This window comes from Ischnura elegans, chromosome 9 (assembly GCF_921293095.1).
Source record: "Ischnura elegans chromosome 9, ioIscEleg1.1, whole genome shotgun sequence".
Taxonomy (NCBI): Eukaryota; Metazoa; Arthropoda; class Insecta; order Odonata; family Coenagrionidae; genus Ischnura; species Ischnura elegans.
The window spans coordinates 109,946,439-109,965,510 of record NC_060254.1 but is presented as its reverse complement, the minus strand read 5'-3'; the positions used below and the strand labels follow the sequence as shown (position 1 = coordinate 109,965,510).

The window sequence follows — 19,072 nt, the reverse complement described above, 5'->3', positions numbered from 1 at the left end:
GGATTCTTTCGACAGCGTCTTCTTCATGGGATAGATAGGCTTAGACTGGATGATCGGAGACGAGCTTAATTTCATCCAATTACGATAGCCATTTTAAGAGATGGGTAGGCGAGTGGGATGGGATGCTCGGTGGAGCAGGGAAATTGCACGCTGGGTAGGGTGAAGGTCGGATTCTTCCAAACGTACTTATGTAAAGCCAGGCATCGATGTTCGGCTTCCCACTGATCGCCGATCTTTGATCATCCCCTCTACTTTCAACATCTCTCGCTTTAATGCTGATTAGATTTTGTTCTCAGCTCCGGGCCTCTATGCGTCTTTGGTTAAGTATTGTTCTGAAGCTTTTCGAGATGCAAAAGAGAAGATAAGGCAGCTGTTGTGTTTATGGCCAATTGCAATTCCTTGAGAGGACCCCGAGATTTACCCATGAGTCTTCGCGGTTTATTTCCTCGGGCGTCGAATCGGAGTTGGTGCTACATTTAGTCTTTCGATATCTCTTTTAATTACGCATTTGCTTTCGATTGCGGAATCAGCTTCAAGGAGAGCATTTACTTGATGAATCTTTCAGTGAAGATGATATGACAGCATATTTACCATCATTAAATCATTTTTCTTCCCTTAAAGTGGCGCTGGGCTTCAATCGTTGACTCGGACTAAAACGTATAAGTGATGCCTTAACATTGACGCATTGCTTATAGGCAGCGTGACAGTCTATGAGTTTTAATGATGGGTGAGGTGCCATTCCTATTGCTGTATCTTATTTGTACATGCTATACTCTACTTCATTCATTATTTATATTCTTTATGCGAAATAGAATGCATCGAGTTGTAGAGACGTCGTATATTAAGCAAATGAAGATAAATACTTATTTCACACGGACGATTCTTTGAGCTCTCTTGGCGATTAAATATAAATTATTAGGACAAGAAATCAACTTGACTTATGAATTCCCAACAGATATGTTATTTGATTGAGATCTGATTGAGGGCAACACCTCGCTATGATTTTAAAAATCATTCCATATAATTGCATTACTATGATTTTATACCTTTTAGTTATTATTAATTTAATGTTCATTTTCATCTTACTTTGAAATGATATTATTTTGACTTGAGGACTCCCTCCATAAACCTCCCAGAGTCGTTACACTTGCCTAAGCCGATGTTGACATAAATAGCTACATAAAATCCTTATCGTATCCGTAAATCAGGTGGTGTCAGCATAAAAATGCACTCGAATATTTTCCGCATCAACCAATCGATCAAATGCTGCTCTGGATGGACCACGTTGGGAAAAAGGCGAGACTCGACAATGAGTCGCTTCACGATGCTTGTCACGTATCCACCCGCCAGCCACCCCGCTTGCTTGCTTCCTGGACGACCATTGTTGCGTTCTTTCCCCCTTCGCTTTTTTACCATTCCTTATTTCTCATCTGTACTCTACGCACCGTCTCCATTCCAACTCATTCCTGTCCTCTGGAAGAAAGTTCCCTCGCAATGAGATGAGATTTGAGCCGCGTGGAACAGGCTACTTATTCGTGTTGAAGTCAAAAATAAAATTGCACCGAGGAGACCTCGTCGTATCGGTTGAGCCCCGATTTTACAATAAACTTTTCTCTAAATAGATCACCAATGTTGATGATTTATGATCGGTACTCGGATTTTTTTGTTTGCGAAATTAAACGATGAAATCGTGGTGAGAGTTGAACTTAACAAAAAATTTGAAATTAAATTCATGAAATTGGCACCCGCACTTTTTAATTTCCTCTCATATGCAACCTGCATTTTGTTTTAATCAATCGATTAATGATGATATGGAAAGTTGATTTTCGCGAAAGAGCAGATGACTTCTTTTGCATGCAATGATTCGTTCAGTGCCGTCATATATCGAATGTAACTACTCTTTAGTCATTGTTTCATCTGTATATCATGGATTTATTTCATCTCGCTGGTTCGTGCTAGGAGGTTGTCCGTAAACGCAATTTGATTATCGTGTACGCCATGAATACCCTAATACTCACGGCATTGTGTACATGTAAAATTGTGCACATATACTATGTGCACATTTCCATTAACCCCACACACACCCTCGGCATATACACTGAGGCATAAATATTCTGATATTTTTCATCATGATACCAGCAGTGGGGCGAGGAAGATTCGAGGGAACATTCCGAGGAATGAAAGAGAGGGTGATGGGAGTAATAGGTAGCAAGTAATGAGATCCCTGGGAACTTAGTTTCAGTTTTTTATCCCGGCCGACACGAAGGTGCACGTTTAACTTCCCCGGAATCCGATTTTCTTTTTTTTTTTGTTAAAGCAGCGAGACGAAATGTATGCTCGCCTAGGAGTTGGAGAAATGCGTTTGCTGGAGGATAGGGCAAAAAAGGCATACGGAGAGTGAGTGTGAGATGGAGAGACTAGCAGATGGGTGCGTGGTGCTACAATGCGATGGAGTCGACCTCCGCATGAATTATCTCGGTCTCCACCGCCGCGGGCAAATGTGGGAATTGCAGAGTATAGCATTTCCGTTTCCCCTTACAAGGAATCGTGATCCTCAGGACGTTCTTGAATATTCTGAACCCGTGTTTATTTTTTCATGAAATTTGAAAATTGAGATTTTTTAAAAAATTCAACCAAGGAACTTATGGGAAGGTGCTTGGCTCTTGGTATCTTGTGTTTGCTTCAATGTGTCGATTGCAATCGTCACAAATACCTTTAACTATTATACAAAGACATTTATTTTATTGTACTTATCATTTGATTTAGATTTTATAAAGCATTGCCTACATCTACAGCAAACTTTTTTATTTCAATAATAAAATATTTTCATTAACATGTTGTTATTGGTTCTCTGCTACTTTCTATTTCTCCTAATCCCAAACCAATTCATTTACTTCTCTACTGTTCTTTATGCCACTGTCTTGTTAGCTTTCCCCGAGTATTAATCACATAGTTCTCCATCAATGTCTTTATCGATTTTCCCCACGTAACTAATATTTTCCATTAAATTTTTGCATCTCATGTGACGACTTTTTAATCTCATTATAATGCGAGTCGAGTGACAACAGGGGCTGTGGTAGACTGGAGTATCCTATTTTGTAATATCCGTGTTTTATACGCTGATATCTCCCCACTGTGTGCTGTTTCCTCGATTGCTTTGCTCACACTGTATCGCCGCCCCTGTGGATGTGTTCCAATTAAAATGACGCACCTAATTTCACAGCTCACATGCAATTGACGCATGAAACCCTCTTCGACACAGTGGCGGGTACAGAGAAAACTCAAGGGGGGGGGGGGTCGCAAAAGATATCTTGAGTTACCTTTACTTTTATCGTAATAAAAAAATAATAATGTCACATGCAGAGCTTCAGAAATTTTTAATTAAAGCGATTATACACAAAATTCTAGACAATTCCATTTTATGATATAAAAAAGTTACAATTGTGGTTCTGCTATGTTTGGCAATACGGGTGGCCCCGCAAAAGGGGGGCGCGCGCCCCCTGCGCCCCCCTTTATCTGTATCAGCCACTGCTTCGACTGCTTTGGAGGCTGAGTTGGTGCAGGAAGAAATAAACATTCTTCTTCTTTCCTGGAGGCGGTTTGATTGGCTTGGAGATTCCCTTTCCACTTGGCCGCGGCGTCTGCACGGGAATAGATGGACCCTCGCTTTGAGAAAGGGCTCTCAATCAAAGGGGTGGGGTAGAGAAGGAACGAAGGAAGAATGCGTCCCTTTCGAAGGATATCGGCGGCGCGGCGGCGGAAGAGATCGCTTGGCTCGTGGGGTGGGGATAGAGTGCGTGACGTCATCCAGGTGGACGGGAAAGGCGGATTGAAACGAATGAGAAACCAAAGTACTCAACGTTTTCCCAAGGTCTTTAGGGTCATTCAATTGCACCCACTTCAATTTTGCATTTTTAAATTCTTGTACCTCATTTCATTTGAATGTTTCATTAAAATTTCGTCAATACGATGGACGGATTGGTAAACAATGAAAAATATCGAGCATTTTCCGTGACGTGGCAGGAACATTTTTCTTGGGTTTTCAACCGGCTTAGTTTTTTCTCTAAAGCAGACCCTTAAGAGAACATTCCGTGGCCTATGTTGAGGATGTGAGTCCGTCCTCGAATATGAAGTCCGTAAAGGATCATTAAATTAATGAAAATATTACATTTTTCCTCGGTGGATATCGCCGTTGAGCCTGTCCTTAAGTAGTTAAACAATTCCCTTTTTCGGTATACCAACTAGATTTTAGTAGAAATCTTATCTTCGTCCTATCGTCTATCTTCGCCCCATCCTATCTTCGTCCCAGCCTCTCACCATTAATTTAGAGTCGAAAATTCCCAAACAATGGTAAATTAGCATGCAGGCGATTTCCCACTGGGTATTTAAACAGTACTCATCCTGGTCCTCCTGCAACATGGCTACGAGGGTGGTAATGGCGTGTAGGAATGTGCACTTCGCTTAGATAGCGAGGGGTTAGACGGGGACAAAGATGAATAGGGGTGTCTGGAGCAAGAATGGATGTGCCTCCCTTCTTTCTGAGGCTGTTTAGATGGCAACGCACCGACAATGGCCGGTGCCTTGCCTTGCCTTGCGCCCGCCCGCCTTCAATCTACCCACAACCCCCTGCGCGCACGAGATGCCGTGCTTCTTCTCCAAGATGGAATGAGAATGCCGTCTAGCGCGACCAACGCACAAGTTTTATAGCGATGTTCTTGCTCCTTCTTCCTCTCACTTAGTGCGGTTTGTTAGTATGGCATTTGGTTTGCAGGCTCGCCTACGTCTCCTAGGAGACCCCGCATTGCATTCCCTCCCCACGAGAAGGGTTGAATGAACCGACGAGGATATTCATTCGCTCTCCCATTGCGTGCACAGATGAGGTGGGTAGAGTACGTGGACCTTAGCTTCCTTTTTTATCTCCACACAGTCGTTGTATATCTGTCCAGTCGTCGACCAAACCACATTTTATTTCTTCCGGCGAGGATAAGTGCTCCGATCTAGAGACGAGGCAGGAATTTTTAATTTGGTGGTTTTTGCTTATATATAATTAGAGCAATAAAGTGGGAAAGTGCGCGTTTTTTATGCGGCGCATAATACTTGAAATGAGCAAATTGCTCAATGAGCAACCGAACTTAGTTTTTCAATTTTTATATGAAATATTAGTTTTTTAAAGGTCCTCAAATAATTTTACTACTAAAAGCTTCCTTTTGCGAAAAAAATTTCCTTCCATCAAAAATTCAGCTTTTGTTGAATCTATTCGTTATTTCGTTAATCTTGCACTTTCTAAACGATGATATTCCCCCGCCATTTGGCTTTTATTGATGTTCTTTTGGGCTTTTTGGTAAGCAATCGTTGATTGTGCCGAGGATTGGACTATTTAAGGTCACGTTAGTTTTTTAATACTTTCGAATAAACTTTTCGAAAATTGAATTACATGTAGGAAATTTTCTAACCATTGAATGCAATAGTGTTTGCTATATAATCGTTAGATTTTACAGTTACCTTACGTTTTTTTGAACATTTCAACTGTTTCCTTCCCATATCAGTAACTCAATAAAGGAACCGGCAATAAATGAGAAATTCTCACTCCCGTAAACGTTTTTAAAAGTTCCAATTGGTAATAATAAAGCTAATAAAGTTGGTAAATTAACATCGCGATTGAAGAGGGGATAGCTAGTCTTTTTAATCTTCGACCAATAACAGTCGATTTCCGACTCGATTTCTACGGGAAATTATGAGGTAGTGGGTGGCTGAACCGTTATTGTAATGTTTTGCCCTTATCCCTGGGAGCTGTGCGAGGCGCAAGTCTTTGTGGTGAGGAAAAGAGGGAAGAGGGGAGAGGGAAGAAGGGGTGGAAAGGGGGAACGCAGTGCGGAGGGGTGGCGACGAAGGGAAAGAAGAGGAAGACTCGTACATGGCACCTTCTTGCTTTGAAGACCGTACGACGCTTCTCTTCCTTGCTTGCAATTAGTCGCGGACTTTGCATTATTTACTTTGTCTCTCGGCTTGAAATAATGAGTTGATGTACACTTCTTTATAGCCTCGTTCAACTCCGGATATCGCTCCAAGTGATTTGCGAATATGACCATTTTTTGTGAAACGCACTATTCCCTTTAGAACCTCACATTATGCCCTTTTTCGTGGTATATTACACCTTAGAAACTTGTGTTGTCACTTTTAATGCTTCAATTTATATGGAGAAGATTTTTTTCAACGCATTCCTGTGTCGCAAAAAATTACCTCCGGGAAATTATTAGTGAATTAAAAATAGATCTTTCACGTAGATAATACCTGTGATGAAAAATTATTAGCCTTAACCTGAATGTACATAAAATTCGTTTTCTAGGACGAGTACAAATTGAGTGCGGTTAATTCCGCGTCATTTGTTTGGTTATTTCCGTCGATGCCGATTTAATTTTGATGTTGACGTTGAGAGGGGAGAATGACGGTAGTAATTGCACTCGTGCGAGGAGCGGAGAGTCACACACGAACGAAGGAAGTAAGCGCTGGGCGCCGACCATCTTCGCCAAACACTCCCTCACCGCTGCTGACGGTCTTCTATCGTGCTATTTCGATGCCAAGCCCACTCTATGCCATCCTCTTCCCTTCACTTTCTTCATACATCTCAATGTTTGGTGGTCCAGGAAAAGGAACTGCCCCCACACCCACACCCATTTTATGTGACATTCGTATGTGTGTGACTTATTTCGGGGTAAGCTCAATTTGCCCAAACGATCCATGGCAATGAATCCTAATGATGCCGAGAGACGTATAAACGTCTTTCCTCTCTTAAATTAAAGTATGGAGAAGAGCAAGAGATTTCATTTAATTTTCAAAATGGCTGACCTAGGTTCGTATTAACGATATGTTATGATATTAATATTGTTTACTCCAGAGTTACATACAGTTGTTTTGTACCCTCAGAGGTGGCATCTGCAGAAATACATTCATATTTTCATCATTAATAGCTATTCACAAACTTCATAAAGTCAATATTCCGAAGCAGAAAAAAACTTTTTGTCAAGAGCATTTCAGTTTTTTCCAAAATTATCTTAAAATGTCATTTTAAAAAGTCCAATATAGTGTGCAAAACAAGAAATTTCCTGTTTCTTGAGGGATCCTGTTTGTACTTACGATTCTTAAACCTAAACATGTAATTTTAATGCGTAGAGAGTTAAACAAAGAGAAAAGAGCATGTTGTGGACGGTTTTATTAGCCAGTTAAACAGCCAACCAACCAACCAACCAGCAGCCAACTCTTCTCTCTCACTGAAAATAAATACTTGCTGACGAAGTTTCCGCAGTGGCGTCCGTGACATCATCCATCCCTCTTGGCTCTTCCTGGTTTGGGATCATCCCCTCTCGAGAAGTGAGGCCTAGGTGGTTTGATAGGAGAGAGGTGTAGGTGAGAGGCGGGGGTTGATGCGGGGGGAGGGCTCACCCAGGGGTGGTGAAAAACGGCCGAGTGGAGAGAAGTCTCTGAGGTGGTTGTAGGGGGGGTGAGCAGGGGGGGGGGGCGGTTGTGTACCAGGGGACATTGACTTGGGCGTGCGACGGTAAACTCGCCTCTCCCCCCCACTCCCCCTTCCCTTGTCATCGGTAGCCATCGAAGGGGTTGAAGCCACCCTCCCAGCCCAACCACCCGCATTCCCACCTCTCTCCCCCACCATATGAACATACAAGGCTTGCCAGGGGCGTTTGGAGGATTAAAAAAAAAACCCTGAGCTAAATACGTTGCTCTGGGAAAAGATGGTTCTTTTTGAATATGGTTATTTTAAATAATGCCATTGCCATTAATTTTGAAATATGAATACTTTAACTAACTCAATTTCAATAAAGGAAATTTATTTTCATTTTCAACGCATTCCAGAAAATTCATTTCCGAAAGCCATTTATTCAACTGAATACTTTTCAAACAGTTTTGTTTTCATAAATATTCTCCGTTTTAAATTATGCGATCATATTTTAACGTTTCAATTTATTTCCATCGATTCGCACGACTGATTCTGAAAATGCCTATCTCTTGCTCACACCAATTAAGTTCAAAACAAATTCAAATATGCCCTCACAACGCTAGATGCATAATTTGTATATCTATATGCGCTACAGAGCAGCATAAATTCAGAAAAATTGAATTCAATAAATGACCGTAAATCAATCATATTGTTTGACAGTGCATATTAGTAAATCTCTTTCCGTTAATTTTTCATATTTTGCCCGGATATTTTAAGAAGCCCTTCTCACGCTGGGGGATAGGTCGCCTTTTGAAGTCTAAGTTAGATAAAATGGACTACCTCCGGAGGAGGAATCTAGAGGTTACGATGTAAACACTTTACAGATGTGGTTGCGCAAATTCATGTTTGTATTTAGCTATACTTCATCAACAATGATAATGTCAATCTCTGCGTTTCGAGTTATTCTTGCTCTCTGGCTTTGAAAATGGTGGCTGAGCAGAGGAGCTAGGATCCCGTCTTGCTAGTTTCCTTTAAGACATCCCACCGTGGACCGAATTTATGGCATGTCTCCCTCGCCACTGTAGTTTTAATTTCTCGTTGCCGAGCCTCGGTTACATCGGCTCTGCGTTGGTCGAGCGAATAAGGTGTTCCGCGTTCTAGATGAAACTTCGACGCAAACATATCTAAAAATTGTTGATTTATGTATTAGCAGCTTATTATTTTTTTCATCGAATTACTACAGTTAAGTAGCACACGTCCTGTTTGGCGGCATGAATTGTGGTATTTTATAACCTCTTCGAGAATTAACTGTGCATTATACGGAAGGTGAATGGTTATTTATGGAGACAATAAAAGAGAGCGGTGTTTCTTACAGATTAAGCAATTACGAGGCACTATAGAAATTTTTTGGATCATTTGGCCTCATCATGTGATGATGGATCCCTGTGATGACGGTGGATTGAATCTGGGACGGACCGATAAGGAAGAAGTTTGTTTTCCAACGCCTACGCGTGCGACCTCAAATCACTCCAAGGCAAAGAGAGACGCTTTGAGGCTTCTATGCTATTGACATTGAATTATTCCTTTCGACCGCTGATGCTGTGCTGATATATTTCAATCCATATTTAACATAACATAAGACTGAATTTTTAGTCATATTACGCCGGGAACTGTATTGTTTAATTACTGTGAGTACAGTACCTACTATTTAATGCGTCTGTGAACTCTTGTAATACTTAGCTTTCATGCCCCTTATGCATTCAATGCATTTTAGTAGTTGTTTAATTTGCCGTTAAGCCTCATTTAAACTTTAAGCTTCTATTTTTCATTATTACAGCCACGTTATAAAATAACGTCGAGATGGTTTAAGAGAGAAATATCATGGACGGAGTGTTTTGTTTATTTCCCCACGGATTTGCGACGCTTGCACCCAACACATTCACGGGGTGCCAGAAAAAACATGATAACACTTTTTCCTCATTCACCCTAATAATTTTCTCTAAGATAATAAACCCACGTTGGAAATTGGCATTTTTGCCATAAAAAGTCAGCAGATAGCCTCAATAACGCTATTGAATCACCAAACTCTAATAAAAATGTTGCAGGTACAATAATTTCTCATTTATTCCCATACTCTTGATTGAGTTACTGACCCGAGAAAGGAATGAATAACGATTTTAAAAAATTAAATAAAATTATGAAACAAAACATGTTTAGCGAAGATTTTCATTGTATTGATAAAATGCCTCTTTGTGTACATAAATCTGTTTAAAAGATATTGATTCCAATATATTAAAGATAATATGAAAATTACTTCAGTATTGATTTGTTTTTATCGGTAAGTTCGCAATCTACGACTGAAATAGTGATGCTTAATGATGCGATTCATTCCCAAGGCGTAATTCTGTCATGTTGGAATAATCCGGATCGCCAATATCAACCAGAAAATTATCTCATGTTCCTTTTACGTATAAGTAAATCTTCGTGGAAGGTTAAAAATATCCTCGTGGAAAGATATTTCCGTTAAAGGGACCGGTTTTTCGACCGTGTCACACGTCGGGCTCATGTGTGGGCGGTCGGAGGTTTCCACCTGCCCGATTCGTTCTGTGGATCGACGTCAACGACCATCGACGACCATCTCCAACTGGAAAGGTGAACTCGAGCGAAGGGTGAGAATTCTCGGAAGGCTTGTTCAGTCTTTAATTATCAATTTGAAGCCGTGAGGATGATGCGTTCTCCTTTAGAGAAAGCATGCAAATCATTCGTTTTTTACGCTTCTTTACCTTATTATAGTACAGCTAAACATCAGTGCATTTATTTTCTGTTGGCAAATCCACTTTTTCCGTCTATTTCTCCCAAAAATCGGCCTTAATCCTACCCTGCCATCGAATGCAGTCACCTAATTCTTTTTGATAAACTATGGACATGTTTGCAATATTTCGAAGCCTGCCGCGTGAAATCTACATGAATTGCCATGAGAAAAAATTCCCTGGACCTGGATCGAACCACGGACCATTCCGGGCCACTGCGCTATCCGTGGACATGCGTTTCCATTCGATATGGCCAAAGATCCATGTCTCTCTGAGGGATTGGGGATGAGAAGGCATTTAATGCGGGCGACGGCATTGTCGGAACGGTGTCTCCCTCGCTCTGAGCTGGCACATTTGGACGTGGGCGATGAAGGGTTTCCGTGAGAAGAGGATCGCCAGTATCGCCCACGCTCCTCTCCCCGTACGCCAGAATGGTAAACACATCCTAAAAAGGGCGCAACTGGACGGGAAGAGTTTGGTGACCTCTGATCTCTCGCGTAGATTTTCTCCCCGGCCGAATGGAATCCACACGTATCCGGTTTTTTTAATGGAGTCGCCTATTTTTTAAATTTAAATTTGTAAAGTTTATACTTGGCCTTAAAGAAAGGGTTTTCGGCTTCTTGGCTTATTGTGTTCAGGATTAAGTTTGGATAGTTATTTTTTATCTTTCTTGCGATTCTGTTCATTTTTGCCAGGTTAATGATACGGTTTCCAGGGTAATGATTCAAATCCACCCTTTTGAAGGTGTTTTGAATCGCATTAGGACCAGTCGTTGACCTTTCTTCCATTTGTTTTTATATTTTTACAACCACCTTTACGTGGGGAAAATATGCAATACCGGGCTGCAACGCTAGGTTACTGAGTAGTGAGGGAAGTAGAATATTTTGTAATTCATATTCATTATAGTCATAATATGGAATAAACGTTTCAATTTGAATGTGTGTTCGTATCATTCCCCAGGAAAAATAATCAAATGATTTTTCAAGGGAAAAATCGCGCAATTGTCTGCGGTGAATCTTAAAGGGGTCACCCACAAGTGCATTCCGACAAGTGCAAAAACTCCTCAAAGTGGAAAATCAAAAATCAACGCAACTTTACAGAGATACTGTCCTGAACAAGGACAGTGATTTTTCGTGTGTGGGATTTTCGCCCAGGAACAAAAATGTCGATGCGAAATAAAGGAAAACGTAATGGATCGCTCATTATTTTCTCCGCGGAGAATGGCCCTCCTCCTCCACCGGCCGCATACCTGCCTGTCCCTTAAAACACTCCCTCCATAGGTACGCCTTCTTCTTCCTGTGTCCTCCTCTTCTCCGTCCATCGAGCACGTCTGATATTTCAATCGCATTTTCTTCCATAGGTTCGAACAAAAAAAAGCAGCATCGCGTGCTGCGTCCCTCACGTACTCGATCGGGGAGGAGGAAATGCTGACTCCGGCAATGACCTCTTCGAGTGGTCAGAGATCCCCCTTTTGCCGGGAATGAGGCGCTGACCTCCCACTTCGCCCACGCTGACCGGCCCAAGCCAACTTCCGAAAATGAAGAAGAAAAAATTAAAACTCCGCACGCCCACTCTGCGGGCTCATTTCCGACTTGCCGAGGGCTAACTTGATGAAGTGAGTGACCGAAGATTCAGTCATCTTCCGTTCTTCACTAATATCCAGGCGTTTGAAGTCCCTCATATCCTTACAAGTTTTCCCACGGTCTGAATTCACTAACTCATGGTTAACATTGTGGTAATCCATTATTAGTTTTCTTGGATATCGCACAATTACTTATACCACTTATTTTTTATCAGAGCGCGACCCGGGTTTCAATGAATTATCATCATCTTCAGGCGCAAATTATTTTTCGAAGATGATGATAATTCATTGAAACCCAGGAAACTCTGTAAAAAATAATTGGCGTAAGTAATTGTGTGATATCCGAGAAAACTTTTCCCACGGTATTTAGAAAGAGGTCTGGGTTGAAATCAATAATAAATTATGGTGGAGAACATTAAATAATGATGCAATGAATAACTTCATGGCTGGCATCGTTTAAATCAAGGAAGCGAAGGCACTTACTGATAAAAGTAGCTTTTAGCTTGGGAAACGGAGGAATCGAGGAATGTAGTTTACCAATCTTCGATTTCTTCCTTTAATGAATTATTACTTTGAGTCCATTACTTTGAGGATTATTCCCACTCTAATTTCACAAGAGATTTTATATACAATAATATAGACGTTGAAAATTACATAAAGAAGCGAAAAAAAACTTTTAACAGCAATAAATATGCCAAATTTCAATGATAATTACCATCGGTACATTTAAAAATTGCATGGATATCATTAAACTCGAAAATTTGCTTGTTGAATTACTTCGAGTTGTCTACAAGCGAAGGTGTCGTGAGTGTAGAGCACTTAAGTGGCCGAACGTCTTAGGGGAACGCAGTAGCGGATTCAGAAAAAACTGAGGGGGGGCGTAAAAGATACCTTGAGTTACCTTTACTGTTATCGTAATAAAAAATAATCAAGTCACATGCAAAGTGAAGGAGTTTTTAATTAAAGTGATTATGTAAAAATTCAAGACAATGCCATTTTTTGATAAAAAAATTGCATTGTCTTGTTACAATTGTGGTTCTGCAATTTTTGGACATACGGGTGGTCCTACAAGGGGGGCGCGCGCCCCCTGCACCTCTCATATGTATCCGCGGCTGGGGGAACGTATTAAAGCTAAACAGGTCATGCTTAAAATGGCATCGTTGCAGCAACTGAATCCGCCATCATCTTCAGGTTAAAGTCACCACACACACGCTGAGCATAATTATGGGGTCGCCTATTGAAAAGTTGGTGTTTCTTAGCCTATCTGATACTTTCTGATGAAGTTATGACATAAATTTCCCTTGAGAGACAATTACCAACGGAACTTGCGTAGAATATTCTCTGGTTTCACCTATTTCGCCTCTCAATTCTCCAAGTAGCTAATATGTTCATATTTACGTGTTTTGTTACATCTATAATCGTTTGAAAGCGTTTTATATTCCTCATGCGAGTCCATCCTATGCCTGTTCTCCATTGAACTCTACTTTCCCTGATCGGACATCTCATGATGAGGTCTTCTTAGGAACTTCATTATGAGATTTTACGTTAAATCTTTCCGTATGTGAGTACTTTAATCATATAAACAGTAAACAGCTTGGGCAAAGCATTGGTTTGCATATAACTTTTTCATGAGTAGCTTATTGGATCACTCACGTCATACGCCGCATTAGAATCCCTGAGCGTGCGCCACCCGAAACAGCTAGCCTAAAACCATGTCATGGATGGGATCCTCAGCTGGAATACAAAGAGTGTGACGTCAGAAAGGGACCAACAGTCTCGGTGAATAAAGGCATAAACGGGTCTATCGTTTTACATGTGCGATTTAAGTTAGAGGTGAATATAGCATCAGATTAGCTGCCGAGCTTTTCGTGATACAGGTGTGATCTTCGGACCAGCAGACCCCTATGATACGTATCTAGCATGAGATGATCGAAGCCCGGATGTGAAAAAAAAACTGTCTCTACATCGTTGGCAGGAGTGCTGCGTATTCATGATGCATTGTGTGATCTTTGCGTCGGTCGATTGAACTTCGATACCTGTCGAGATGACCAACGTGGGTGGTCGATGCTAGTTTTTTTCGTCCGTCTCCATGCATTGATGTGACTGTCCTGAGATATCCATTATTCTCCCTTCGAAGGATTCTTCCGAAGGAGTGAGAGTGAGAGGGAGAAAGAGAATGCGGAAGAAGAAATTAGAGGACGGATAGAGTAACCGACTGTTGGCAGGTGACTTTAATTAGGAGTCGTGAAAGAGGAGGGCACTGCCTCATTGGGAGAATTTAGGTGTTCAATTAGCCAATCAATGCAGCCCGTATTATTAAAAATGTATGAGAATAGCAAGGGAGGAGGACCCCGACCGGGCAGCATGTTTGGTGCGATGTGAATGGCCCAAAATGTTCAACCGCGAAGAGAAATGTTTAAAGAGATATTTCATCATTACCTGCTCCCACCTTTAGATATATTATCCCCGATTCATTATTGAAATAAATCATTAAATGCAATGAATTGCTTAATGTGTTGCATAATTGGCGGCTCAATGCTCTTCTAATGATTATCATTTCCTCGGTATAGTTTTGGCGATTGCTGTTTAGGATGCAATAAATATACCTTGATTATGTCTTCATTGATTCTATTTTACCTTCATGTGCGATAAGTTTTAAATAATAAACTATATCTTCTCTCTATTCCACAGGTGGTAGTCACACTCCTACTCACGACATCTATAGCGTACGGAGCTCAAATACCAGCGAAATTCGGTGAGTAAATATATATTTTTTCTTCCAGTACCTAATTTTTAATATATGTTCAATTTTATTCGGTGAGGTCATTTAAGGTTATTCTAAAGTAATTGCAAGATGCTGGCCAGGGGGGGGAAATTTTTGAAAAATAGGGTTCTAAGTAATGGGTTTTAAACTAATTTTAACACTTTTCATAATGGAAAAAACTCCATTTGTTAAATAAATATTTTGTTAATTCATGATTTTAATATTTTCTTTTATTTTATGAAGAAAGGTAATTGTCTTTATATTTCGGGGGGGGGGGGGCCCGGACCCCATGGCCCCCCCCCCCCCCCCTGGCTACGCCACTGCCTATGATCGAGGAAAAAGTTTAGTATACAACTGTTCCAATTTATTGATATTTCACTCATCGTCAGTGATTCCGAGTCCATACCGAAACGTATGGTGGAGAGAATTGTTATTTTCATAATGTACCACGATATAGGGATTAAATCTTAGGAAAATAGGGATAAAAGCTGGTATTATAAATTTCATCTGGAAGTCATTCTCGTCTCACCTAAATACACGGTTTGGAAAATTTCGTTGTGTCCACGGGTTTTTCATGTGTCTCAAAATATACACACCTCCTTTGTCCTTTTATTTATAATTTATACTTTTCTTACAATATATTTAGTGAATATTTCTGCTATAGTGTTGTAGTAGCGATTCCCTTCTAAACATCTAATTGATGAAACGTTTTCATATTTGCTACACTATATGCACGCTTAATATTTCCGCATTTCGTAAATTTAAGCTGGTAAAGTCGAGCCTGTAATTGATAATGCGGCTCTCGAGATAATGTAGGCATGGGTGCATTATTTTCTGCGTGCTATCCAGCATAAGTAATAATAAAATTACACGAACGCGTTGCTGCTTTCCCGCCTTCTCATTTCGTCAGTTTTGCGGGCCTATCGGAATTTGTCCCGAATGAAAGAGTCTGACGTTTCCATGGCGCCGTGGCTTAGTTGGTTAAAGCGCCTGTCTAGTAAACAGGAGATCGGGAGTTCGAATCTCCCCGGTGCCTAATTTTTTTTCTGTTCAATTTTCGTTTTTATTGTTTTAATTTTCATGAAATTTATGAAGTGGTTGGTTATATATGTTAAATTTTTATTTTATTAAAACATTGTTGTTTTAAACATACGACTTCCGGAAAAAAAATTGTCGGGTTTCATATCATGAAGGATGGAGTTTTATACGATGCATACGTTATAACGCGTTGTCGCTTTCTGTAGTTATCAAACATTTAAAATGTTTAAACAATCATTTTTGCATCTAATGGTTGTATTATCTTAAGTTATAGATATCGGGAAAAAGCACTGGAGACGATCTCAAAACGAATACGTTGCATAAGAGACCAGCGGAATGTATATGCATATTTTCATTTTCTGTAATTATCATTAATTTTAAATGTTAAATCATATTTTATGTTTGCATTGTGCCTAACTATGGGCATTTTCAGCCGCTTTAACTCGAATATTTTGCATTAATGATTATGAGCGAAATCAGATTAATTTATTTTCTCACCTAATTCATAAACATCTATATTTAATATAATTCATTTAATAATTTCATAATATTTAATTCCCCTACTGAGCATTAAAATGTATATTTTTAAATCTATTTAGAGTAATTTTCTGTTGAAATTCATTATCCTTTTGCGAATATTTGGACGTTGCTCCGTGAAGATTCGTTCCTTGCGCATTTCTCGTATTCTCGTACTCACCTTCGCTTTGATTCCGAATCGGACCATCGGGTAAGTTTTGATCGTTCACGGCTCATACATGTCGTATTCACATCGCGTGTGGGTTTTAAGCAAATGCGTGCTTTTCAGTCTGTGGCTATCAAAAGGTGTCATTAGAGTCCGAACATCCTTTCTCTTGTTCACTCCGCACTCTCTCTTGCTCAACCTCTTTCGAGACGCTGATGTCACCTTAATTTTAAGACGTGTCTCACCTCATCTTCTCCTCCCGGACCATCATCATCTTCTGGTGAAATCCTTTCACTCGGTCGGCCTCGCGTGAAAATGGGATAGTGGCGGCAGGGCGGGTTGACAGCGCATCATTCTCACTGATCGCAAAAGTAACATCGACCTTCGCAACCTCTTCGCATAAACGCACCCACTATTAGCCACTATTCTTGCTCATCATCTTGAAAACTTCTACTGCTGCAATGCATTACGGCTGTTCCTCACTTCACGTTTCCTCACTTCCTTCAGGGAGATGCAGCTTTTTGTCCTTCAACGTGCATTTGTGTGAAACTTCATTTTTTCTTACCCCAATTGGTACTTCATTTTTTTCCTATCCCGAAGGTGAAATAAAAAATATCGCAAAAATCTTAATAATTACTAATAACTTGCGTTTTTTGAGCACGTACTCTAAGCATTTTTATTTTTCCAAGATGATACACCTTGTATGTGAGGAAGAGAATGGTTAACAGGTCAATCCCGACTCCGCCAATTGGCAATGCGGCAAAGGAGGAATTTCGAAAGCAACTCGCTGGCATTCATATCGTCTTGGGAGTTTCCGTGATGCTGCAAGATTTTGTGCCGTGGGTTTCATTCAAAAAGGAAAAGAATGATTCGTAAGTCTCGTTGGATGAGAAATATCTTCCCCGATTGATATGAATATGATGGAAATGTATCTGTGCTATTTTATTTGTATTTATTCTGAAGCTAACGTCTTCAACGTCAGGATCATCTAGTCCTGCCCCGAATTTGTTCGAATAATTTCGTTTTGAGCGATACTTCGAGCGATCAAATGAATGTTTGTGGCGATTGATGTGAATAACTTGAAAGGTTGTCGATCCTCTCGACAGTGCGCTCTCTTAATGGGCCACATCATTTGCTCTCTTATTTTCTTCGAACGTACATATTTTCACTCTATGGAATGCTAAATTATTTCCCACATCAACTTTTTCACCATAATGTTGGTCCTATAGTTACTGTAATGAACTACTGATATCGTCTTATCAAACGGGCTTTCCCTTAATCCGTTAAATGGGGAAATTGCTGTGGAATTGATTGTAATATATGGAGGATAAGCGACCTTATTTCAGCTGCAGCATTTATAATGCAACCGGGAGTTGTTCTGGATAGGTGAGGGTAGGGTTCACCCCATACAAGCCACGGCCGTGCGAATGGTACAAATTCTGGGTTGGGGGAAGTTTTTTTCCTTGGTCCACCTCGCAATACAAGGGATTTTCGTGTGTGTCCGTAGGCTTCACCCAGCATGAGTGCTGCTAAAGACGAGCAAATTAAGCAGAGTGACATTCGTTCCTCGTCAGCTGAGAGATAAAAAAGTACAAGTGTCGTTCCCTCGCGAGGTGGCGACCGATAAAGGGTGCCCACTCTCCGCTTTTCCCCCGTTTCTCCACATGGGATGATTTCCTTTTTGTTTAACGCCCAAGAGCCGGAGATTTCTTTGTAGATAGCGCAGAACAAAACACCATCGTGGAGCATGCGACATGCCTTGGCCTACTTAGGGCGTTGTGGGGACAACTTGTATGATCGCTGTTCCGTGGGACTGACAACACCTCTTGTTTACACTCCCGGGGATTACGTTCTCATCTGTTGGGATGGATGATGGCCTGCTGGATATGAAGTAATGCGGTGGAATCTGGGATGAGTTTTACAGCATTCATTCGACCTCCTACTCGTATTCTGTTCTCGCAATTGGAACACTTTGGCCTTCGTCTTCTTTTCCATTTGAAGAGTGTTGTGCAATTGTTTTTCCACAAACACTTTCTGACTCAATCGCGGTTTTAAACACTCATTTTATATTACAATGAGAACGTTTAACGAGCTCATTCTCGCTGTACAGGAAGCAGCAAGGTTATTTTTTATCCTTGATATGCATAAAAGCCTTTTACACCCGTTTGAACCGACTGTAGCGCAATGTTCCTTCATCAAATGAATGTCCACTTCAATGGTAGAATTAATTTACCGATAAATAAAAATTGAGATTCAATCAAAGAAAATCATGCTATAGTGAGGCATGCTATAGTCAGCTCAAACGTCTGAAATATATGTTATTACCGTGTTTATTGATATATACGCATACCTACAAGGAGTAAAGGACTTTTCTGCTTCACATCTAACTATAGTGATTGTAGAAATTATTTCAGTAGTCTTCAATAGGATGAGTCGCAACTAAGAATTTTTTATAACTTTTATGGTAATTCCAGAAACTCCATTATTATTTTTTCCATATGGGGTCGAGTTTTCGTGTTTGCTAGAGTGCTATCGCCCCTGTGGTCCTGGGTTCAAAGTCCGGCGGAGATTTTACAGGTTGCACGGTCCCTACTCGAGTGGACATTCTATTTTTTTGCGCTTCATCGCTGCTTCCGTTTAGGGTTGGACGTAAAGGACCTCCTAAGCCATTCGTTGAGAGAGAAATAATGCCGGCGCCAGGTTTCCCTCCACACTTCCTTCTGCGTAAATGACGTGAGCTGTC

General features: G+C 40.6%; 1 protein-coding gene and 1 non-coding gene across 4 annotated transcripts in view; both read left to right on the top strand.

Moving 5' to 3' along the window:
* The window catches only part of LOC124165778 (cuticlin-4), a 261,659-nt gene that overhangs the window by 206,682 nt on the left and 35,905 nt on the right, over positions 1-19,072 (top strand). For all 3 annotated transcript variants that reach the window (XM_046543272.1, XM_046543270.1, XM_046543273.1), the window contains one exon: positions 14,537-14,600. In XM_046543272.1, coding sequence (XP_046399228.1) covers positions 14,537-14,600 — 64 coding nt within the window. The remainder of the gene's footprint in view (positions 1-14,536; positions 14,601-19,072) is intronic.
* Positions 15,572-15,645, top strand: Trnat-agu. Its single transcript has one exon. It is a non-coding gene; the product is annotated as a tRNA-Thr (tRNA).